The 10239-nt window shown below is 40.2% G+C and overlaps 1 protein-coding gene across 1 annotated transcript in view; it reads left to right on the top strand.

Moving 5' to 3' along the window:
- The window catches only part of lrch1 (leucine-rich repeats and calponin homology (CH) domain containing 1), a gene marked incomplete in the record, with an annotated part of 68344 nt that overhangs the window by 37065 nt on the left and 21040 nt on the right, over positions 1–10239 (top strand). Inside the window, 6 exon segments of the mRNA XM_034123652.1 lie at positions 189–298; positions 1718–1788; positions 2363–2425; positions 3889–3960; positions 4074–4113; positions 8943–9015. Coding sequence (XP_033979543.1) covers positions 189–298; positions 1718–1788; positions 2363–2425; positions 3889–3960; positions 4074–4113; positions 8943–9015 — 429 coding nt within the window.

The following is a 10239-nucleotide window of genomic DNA, read 5'->3' as shown; positions in this document are numbered from 1 at the left end:
GAGTTTTAAACATCACTTTAAATGGAAGATCCCCATAGGCCCCGCCCACTCGATCTGATCGGTATCGGCCGATACTGATTCCGGCGATCGGCCCCAAAATTGGCGATCGGAGCATCCCTAACAGAAATGAAAGAAAATTACAGAATAGATAACTAAGCTGATGTTCCCTTCCCTCCTCCCTTCTCCAGCAGATTGTGACTCGGTGCGTCTGATTGAAGAAAGTCCTACGGAGGCCCTGAAGGATCAAATCAACTTCAGAGACTCTGCGCTCAGCACACGCTTCGTCAACTACATCAAGGTAACATCTGTTTGATAACTTCTCTTTGGGTATCTGAGAAAAGACCAGTTAGCACCTGGAGGAGGATGGAGGTGAAGACACATGCAGCAGAGGGGGGAACAGCTCTTTAAAGAATTAAATGAAACAAGAGATACAAAAAAAATTGGATAATAATATTTAAATAAACAAAACAAGTTAAAATAAAATTGTGCAAAAAAATATATATAATAAAATAAAAATGGAATATTTATAGAAATATAATAAATAAAATAAAAAATGTGGAATAAAATATAAAATAAATTAACATATTAGTATGCAATAAAATAAATATATTTATATAAACATAAGAATTTAAAGCAAATATTAGGCATTATTATATACTATAATAATACAAAAATAAATATAATAATATACTTCTTATGTTTAGAGAAATATTTAAATTTTATTCATTTATTGCACATTTTTATTTTACCTTATTTTCTATATATAGATATTTAATTCTAGAATCGAGCCACCGCCTCAAACCCCAATTTCCCCTCCTGGATAAATGAAGTATTATAAAAACTGTAACACCCCGTTCTCCTAGTCGTTAGTTCAACGTGTTATTTGTGGCGTGGAGTTATGTAACATCTCTTGTTTGAGTTGTTTAATGGAGTCTGAACTGTCAGAGTGTCTCGTTTGCTCTGAAGTCCGCGCAGCGTTTATAGAGAGGAGCTCTAAAGCCTCGGAGTCACCGAGAGACTCTGAGACCAAATGAGGAGGAAACTCAAAACAAAGAGAGAGGAGGTGAAGCAGGAAGTGACCCTCACTCTGAAGAGATCGAGACGAAACAACAGCTTCAGTTTCTTTGAGCAAAATGCCCCGAAAACTGCAACTGCAGCGTCCAACAGAAGCAGTCGCTTTGATGTAGCTCAAATATAGCATGAGGGCGCTAACGTCACCTTTAAGACCCCGCCCACTTTCAGGTGAAAATAATGCATCGGAGCGAAGCTGGAATATAAAAAACTAATATAAATCTATAAAATCTAAATCTAAATGTAATAAAAATCTAAAAACTAGTATTCAATGTTCATTCAGCTTTATCTATTATCCCTCCTAGAGTGATGATCAAGTGAAGGAGGCAAGGAAGTGATGAAGGAGAGGAAGAGTTACATAGAGTCCTTATTGTTCAGTTTGTGTATCAGAGAGGAGCCGTAATGTCTCTGAGTTTAGACCAATGGCTGAAGAGTCTGTGGGTCATGTGACGCTGCAGCTGGTGTGTGTGTGTGTGTGTGTGTGTGTTGTGTGTGTGTGTGTGTGTGTGTGTGTGTGTGTGTGTGTGTGTGTGTGTGTGTGTGTGTGTGTGTGTGTGTGTGTGTTGTGTGTGTGTGTGTGTGTGTGTTGGTGTGTGTGTGTGTGTGTTGTGTGTGTGTGTGTGTGTGTGTGTGTGTGTGTGCGCAGGGTCGGACAGCAGCAGACTTCGATGAGCCTCTGAGGATAGAGGAAGACTCACACTGGCCCACCGAACAAATGTGAGTATTTGTAATATTTATTTTAGTATTTGTTTCTACATTCAATATAACTGATATAATTAATATTTATTTATATATTTATTATTTATTCAACACTGTTACTATTAATTACACACACACACACACACACACACACACACACACACACACACACACACACACACACACACACACACACACACACACACAGTGAAATTAATTTAAAAAAGAGAGAAAAACTTTCAAAAGGTAATAAAAAAATGTATAAAACTACAAAATAAAAGCAAATATTGAAAATAGTTATTATCCCTGATCACCAAATATTACACTAAATGAGTGTAAACAGAAACAAAGGTAGAAAAACATGTTCAATTGTTCTTAATTGGTATAAATTGTGTTTTTGTCATTGATTGTTGTGGCTCGTCGTTGAGTCAAATGCAGTCAAAGAAACGTGCCTGACTTATAAATGATAGCACTTATTTTCTCTGTGATTGCAGTATATTGACCTTAGATAGTATATATATTATATAATGTATATGTATATTATATAATGTATATATATATTATATAATGTATATATATATTGTGTTTGCAGGTCAAAGCATGAGATGATCCACCAGCTGAAGGAAGCCGTGGAGCTGCTGCAGGACCCCAGCAGGTGAGAAACAATAACACATTTCTTTCTATTGTACTTTTACTACTATGAGGTATGTTTAAATCCTTTGGTTTGTAAGTAAAGGAGCTATTAAAGGTTTTTCAAGCCTACATCCTTTTATATCAACTATTTAAAGTCATTAAAAGCCTTAACATTTGTCAGAAAACTACAAAATGAGGTGATAAAACTAAAAAAAGACTCATCACGAGGCGCTGTGCTGAGTCATGTTTCAGAGGACACTGGGGTTTAATGAGATCCAAATGTCTGTTGTTGTTGTTGTTGTTGTTGTTGTTGTTGGGTTGTCACAGTTTGGTTTTCTTTCAGTGTGAAATAAATCAGGAGCATTCTTTGAGAATTACACTAAAGTCCTCTGTTCCTCAGTGCTAAGAAACACTTGTTGATATTCAAAAGAAATAAAACCCAATTCCCTAAAAATGTAAAATAGAAGTTATGTTCAAAGTTGAGCAATGTTCAACTTTTGAAGCTGAGGTGGAAGCGTCAGCCAATCAAATCACGTGTATGCAAATCTGACAGTTCAAGCGCTAGCCAATCAAACGGCGTGTATGCTGGGAGAGACATACCGCAGGTCATTTCCTCATATTCCAAAACATGGAGGAGAAGTTAGCGGTAGGGAATCACCCGGTGCTTTATGACCAGTCCCTATTTACCTACCGGGATACAAACCGGAGGAGCCAGGCATGGAGGGAGGTGGCAGAGACAGTGGTATGTTTTCGCCTGTTTGGGGAGTTTATATCCAGTTTACTTCAAACTGTTTTGCTTCGTATGTCGGGGGCGGGAGATTCATGTGATTGGTTGTTGGTCGCGTTGCTTGCAAAAAATCCCCAAGCTTCAGATACGCCCACCTCCAAGATTTTTTTAACGCTGCTGTGTGGACGCTCCGTTACAGCTAAGGGGGTTGTCGACCCTCCGCGACCCCCTTAGCTGTAACGGACAACCCCCTTAGCTGTAACGGACAACCCCCTTAGCTGTAACGGACAACCCCCTTAGCTGTGATATACTGAGCATATACCACGGCCTGTCGTGAGCTATTGCCTAAATGTATTATATGACATTATTGCCTCTGAATTTGATTATTATCGGATAGGGTAATAACTTAGTAATTAACTACGTCTGAAAGCAGAAGTCCAGGGCAAATAATTGCAAGTCTCTTCAGTGTGCATGTCACAAAACAAGATGCATTGTGGGACATGTAGTTTATGGGCAACCTGCTTCTGTAAAGCAGCATGTAACCGTATAATAAACTTATTATATTCTTTGCAAGCTCTTGTTGGGCCACATGACATGAAGTCGAGGGCCGGTTTGGCCCCCGGGCCTTGAGTTTGAGACCCCTGATCTAAGGGTAAAGCTTTTATAGTGAAAATATCGAATGAGTACATGTTTACTCTTCACGGCACCTGCCTTACTGTTTACATACTCTGAAAAATGTAATATTTGTTGTTAATCAGAGCGGAGCAGGACGATGTGTCTGGAGTTCAGCTCTACCCCGTGGAGATGGTCAATGTGGAGGAGTCTCTCAAGTAACACTTCATGGGAAACACTCACTACTGTGTTTAAAGTGAATATTATCACAATATTATGTGTGTGAAATAAAGCCTATTCTTTGTATTAAATGTTGTATTTCTCTCCGCAGTGGGCAGGACAGCGATGACGGCGGCGGCGGCACACCGAAGGTAAAGAGTTCACAATACTTTAATATTAGAAACAGCATGCGGTCATCAGCGTGATCTCACACCACTGAGATACACCTCCACTCATACTGGCTCTGTTACTCCTGAAGTTAAGGCATATAGTTTGTGACTAACAAAGCTTCTGTTTAAGGTCATTTAAAGTGGACCTATCATGCTATATTTGAATAATATAGTGTAGGACTAGGGATGGGTACCGAGCCCCGGTATTAAACGGGCCCCGGGGCTGAATTATTAAAGACCGTGGTACCGTTAAGCTCCGACGTTATCGGTCTTTTTATCGGTACTGGAGACATCTAAAAAATATGTCATGTGTATTATTGCTACACAAACATTATATTGCAGTTTTAGTGTCGCCAACTCCGTTTCTAATACGCAAAAAGACTGCAAAATGCGTCATTTTTTGTATTTTCGATCTTTCCAATCCTGACGAGAGATCTCTCTCCCCCGCCTGTGTGCGAGGGGGCGGAGCAGGTTACACACGCAGCTGCTACATGCAGCAACACACACACACGGAGGAGATGGCGGAGAGAACGCGCTCCGAGGTGTGGTTAAACTTTACCCGTCTCGCTCGTTGCCTAAAGTGCAATAAGAGTTTAGCATGTCAGGGCGGGAACACGAGCAATCTGTCTAAACATCTTGCAAAAGTGCACCACGTTCAGACGGAGAAATGCACCGGGTTCGACTGTCTCTAGTAGCTCTGTAGCCCCATCCACGAGTAACGTTTCCACGTCAGGTATATTATGTATGCTAGCAGCAACACACGGAGTTAACTCAATGATTCAAACATGGGTTAATGATTAGAGGGAACTGAGTTATTTAGTTTGTTAAAGTTTCAGCTATTCTGTTCACAGTTCTGTCATCAGATTATTTAATACGATTTGTTAAAACGTTGTTGTTTCTGTTGATTTGAAATATTATGTATTTCATTTAAATAAAAAGCAATGTTAGTTTTGTTCACAATTTGTTAATTTTCATTTAATTGTTTATTTGAATAGGGACAATGCACATTAATGAACACTTTAGACAAATAATGCTTCAAGTGTAAATATGCCGGATTGTAGCTTTGAGCTAATTTCCATCCGTAGTCCCTGACATACAACATATAGTTAGTTTACCTCATTTTTCTCTCCAAAAGAACCGATAAGAGTACCGTTAAAAGACCGGACCGATAAGTGGTATCGATAAAAGTAGTAATACTGTTAAAACCTTAACAATACCCATCCCTATGTAGGACCATACCTATATTAGGCATATTTATACTTTTTTCTTTTCAAAATACCAAACAGATCATGCATTTTAGCCATGCCTCATTTCGCTCAATTTGACCATTTCTAGATCTGTTTTAGCAAGGGCAGATTCAGTGAGAACAGCACCACCTACTGGCCTGGCATATGTACTACAGCGTCTCCAGCGCTTTCGAACAGCAATGGCCGTGGCTGTCTCCTCCTGATTGGTGGAGTTGGCCCAATAGCCGTAGCACCACCGTCCTGGCGTCAGGACAGTGTTCAAATCTGGATCAGTTTTTATCAGATCCGTTGCAGCCCCTTTTTTAGAGATTTGGGTATGGAGGAAAATAGAGAGGGTTGTGTTTTCTGACACTTGGTGAGTTCCCTGGAACACCGGGGACACATATTCATGTATAAAAGACGTACAAAAGTGCATTTTGCATGATAGGTCCCCTTTAAAGCTATACGTTCGTAAGTAATATGGCAGCAAATTAAGGTCATTTAACGCCTAATTGTTGAAGACTCAAAGCAACTATATGAGGATATTTAAAGCCTAAACGTTAGTAAGTTATATAATTATTTAAGGACAATTAAAGCCTATAATTAACCTTAAACAAAGCAGCTGTTAAAGGTCAATTGAAGCTTTAAGGTATGTCATATAAACCCATAAACCATCATTTAAAAACAGCAACCTTATTAGATTTTTAAGTAAGTATATAAGTAAAAAAATAACTATATAATGTTATTTAAATCCTATGAGTTTGTAAGTAACGGTACTATTTAAGTTCACTAAAACCCTATAGGTTAGTTCGTTATATAGCAATTATATAAAGTTATTTGAGGCTTATATTTGGGAAGTAACACAGCTATTTAAGGTTATTTAAAGTCTATACGTTCATAAGAAACACTAGGATAAATGGTGATTCAGAGCCTTTAAGTTAGTAAGTATATGGCTACTATGTGTACTATTACTACTATAAGGTATTTACAGTTTAAATCCTATACGTTTGTAAGTTAAGGAACTATTTAAGGTCTTTTAAAGCCTAAAAATGTGTAAGTTGACTTCCAAATAAGGTGATTTAAAAAGCCTATTTGTGAGAAACAGAGCAAATATTGTGGCTAATTTAAAGCCAATAAGATTTTAAGTAAGATAACAACTCTATAAACTAATTTAAGGGCCTTTTGTTATAAGTTTGTTATTTGTTATAAGTACAATTTAAGAACATTAAAGTAACAAAGCAGCTATTTAAGAAAACGTAAAGCCTATACGTTTGTAATTAACTAATTAATTATCCTATAAGTACGTAAGTAACAAAGTATATGGTCATTGAAAGCCTTAACATGTGTAGGTAAACTACATTTTAAGGTAATTTGAAGCATATATAATTATTTAAAGCCCATACATTTGAAATATAGCAGCTTATAAGTTGATTTAAAGAGTAACTACGTAAATCACCTATAAGGTTATTTAAACCCTATTAGATTCTAAGTAACAAAGCAGCTATTTAAGAAAATGTAAGCCTATAATGAACTCATTAATTAACCTATTAGAACGTAAATTACAAAGCAAATGTATAAGGTCATTGAAAGACTCAACATTTGAAGGTAGTTTGAAGCATATACATTTGAAATATAGCAGCTATATAAGGTCATTTAAACCCGATACGTTTGTAATTAACTAATTCATTAACCTATAAGTACGTAAGTAACAAAGCAAATGGTAATTGAAGCCTAAACAGGTGGAGGTAAGCTCTATAAGGTGATTTAAAGACTATAAGATTCCTAGAGAGCAGCTCTATAAGGTGATTAAAAGACTATAAGATTCCTAGAGAGCAGCTCTGTAAGGTGATTAAAAGACTATAAGATTCCTAGAGAGCAGCTTTGTAAGGTGATTAAAAGACTATAAGATTCCTAGAGAGCAGCTTTGTAAGGTGATTTAAAGACTAAGATTCCTAGAGAGCAGCTCTGTAAGGTGATTTAAAGACTAAGATTCCTAGAGAGCAGCTTTGTAAGGTGATTTAAAGACTAAGATTCCTAGAGAGCAGCTTTGTAAGGTGATTAATGGCGCATTTCCACCATGGCGCGGAGCGCGGTTTAAGCGTGCCGTGTCGTGCCGTGCCCGTTTTTGGTTGCGCTTCCACTATGCCTAGTTACGGCCCGGGGCCACTTTTTCACCTCTTTTCTGGCCTGACAAAATTGTGGTTCTATCGGGGCCAACAACGAGGCTGAGTCGGGCTGAGTATGCTAAACTAGAGAGAGAATCGCTGGCAAGGGGGCTACAACTACAACAAGATGGACATATTTGACCGTGATTTAATTATAATACACGTTTCAAAATGATGCTGAAGTAACAACATACTGATACCGGTTAGTAAAAACCATGAATTAATGCTTTGTCAAGTCTGCAGACAGACGGCAGGCGAAACACCTTTTAAAATGCGTGTTTTCTAAATGGAGATCGGCTAAGCTAACGCAGTATATGCTCCGACCGTCCACACTCACAACAACGGCCTACACAGACGTAAATAAAGCAGTGACTGTATTCACCATGACACAGGCAGTCTGTGGTTTGTACTTGTTTAACTTTTGTCTAGTTTCTGAACAGATATGAGGAGCTGTGAGCTCTGAGTGCTAACTGCTAACGGCTGTGTTGTTTTTCTGGGGTTCTCATTGAAGATGACGTCACGGCTCCGCCTACACTGCGTTACTATAGTTACTGCCCCAGTTCCTAAACTGTAATGGAAATGCGCCATAAAGTGAGCCAGGCCTAACGAGGCCTAGCCATACCGAGCGAGGCCGAGCGAGGCCGTGTAGTGGAAACGCGCCATAAGATTCCTAGAGAGCAGCTCTGTAAGGTGATTTAAAGACTATAAGATTCCTAGAGAGCAGCTCTGTAAGGTGACTGCGTGTGTGTCAGTGTTCGGACGACGGTGTGTGTGAGTTCCAGAGAAAGAGGAAGATGATTTTGCAGAAGGCCAGAGCTCACACTCAGCTCGCATGTCGGGAGTTTGAGTTGCACATGTCCGTCAAGGTAAACACAGCTGGAGTTAGGATTTAACTGCAGTAAACTTAGTGTGTGTGTGTGTGTGTGTGTGTGTGTGTCAGTAAGCTGTCCGCATCGTTATTAACGGCAACACGTCATCCAGTTGCAGGATGCACATGTGGAGAGGCTGAGGAAGTGTGTATTCATGGCTACTCGTGCATCAAAAGCTCTTTAGAAACACCTTTTTATTTGTGTTTAAAGATTCCTGTGTAGTTTTGTAATTGTTCGATACCTGAGGACCTCTGCAAACCTCACTGGAGCTGGTACGTTTACTGAGCTACCTTTTTTTCTGTAAAAAGGACCATATTTTCCTCTTAATTGTTGAGGTCCAGACGCATAAAGTAGCATAAAATTGGAAGTACAAGAACCTCAAAACTCTACAGTACTTCAGTAAATATACTTTCCAGCGCTGTTAACTGTACGTTTGTTAGTCTGTGTGTCTCTGCAAACGTCTCTCTGTGAAGCGCAGGATATCTGTTAAACAAATCATGAATGTTTGTTACTGAGGGTATCTGACCGTGTTTCCTTCTCTGTTTCTGCAGCATCACGACAGATATCCGGGCTGCGGTCCTCCATCTTTCTCCAGCCCTGTGTTCGGACTAAAGCCCCGCTCAGGTGAGTCCATCTGGGCTGAGACAGGGGGGGTCAGACACCTGGACTATACCATCTGGGATGAGAGAGGGGGGTCAGACACCTGGGCTAAACCATCTGGGATGAGACAGGGGGGGTCAGACACCTGGGCTAAACCATCTGGGATGAGACAGGGGGGGTCAGACACCTGGGCTAAACCATCTGGGATGAGACAGGGGGGGTCAGACACCTGGGCTAAACCATCTGGGATGAGACAGGGGGGGGTCAGACACCTGGACTAAACCTTCTGGGCTGAGAGAGGGGGGTCAGACACCTGGGCTAAACCATCTGGGATGAGACAGGGGGGGTCAGACACCTGGACTAAACCATCTGGGATGAGACAGGGGGGGTCAGACACCTGGACTAAACCATCTGGGATGAGACAGGGGGGGTCAGACACCTGGGCTAAACCATCTGGGATGAGACAGGGGGGGTCAGACACCTGGACTAAACCTTCTGGGCTGAGAGAGGGGGGTCAGACACCTGGGCTAAACCATCTGGGATGAGACAGGGGGGGTCAGACACCTGGACTAAACCATCTGGGATGAGACAGGGGGGGTCAGACACCTGGACTAAACCATCTGGGATGAGACAGGGGGGGTCAGACACCTGGACTAAACCCTCTGGGCTGAGAGACGGGGGGTCAGACACCTGGACTAAACCTTCTGGGCTGAGAGAGGGGGGGTCAGACACCTGGGCTAAACCATCTGGGCTGAAGGGGGGGGTCAGACACCTGGACTAAACCATCTGTGGAAACAGGGTTAATGCTGACGAGGAGCTCCTTAAATGTTGGGTTGTGTTTGTTATAAGAAAAGTATATATATCGTTTTTTGGGGGATTGTCCTACGATAAGATTCAAATTTGGGAAATGTTTGCGTCGCAGCAGCATAAAAAGACAAGGCATTGCACATTGTACAACAATCCACAATGTAAACATCTCAAATAGAAATAAAATAGCATTACAAAAGTAGAAAATATACAGTCATGCAGTGCCTTTTACATAATGGTTTTAATCTTAATACAGGCTGCAGGATCTCATATATTACCGTTAAAGTGTTATACATGATGGCATAGTAAGAAGATCAGAAACCAAAGAAAAATAACAACACATTATAATTAAAACAACACAATACGTCCCTATAAACCATGTTAGTTTATTCAGTCACACATTTCTTCGTTTTAAGGTAAAGTTAAGCCAAGTTTTCAGCG

The sequence above is a fragment of the Trematomus bernacchii genome, unplaced genomic scaffold (genome assembly GCF_902827165.1).
Source record: "Trematomus bernacchii unplaced genomic scaffold, fTreBer1.1, whole genome shotgun sequence".
Taxonomy (NCBI): domain Eukaryota; kingdom Metazoa; phylum Chordata; class Actinopteri; order Perciformes; family Nototheniidae; genus Trematomus; species Trematomus bernacchii.
This window is presented reverse-complemented; position numbering and strand designations above follow the sequence as displayed.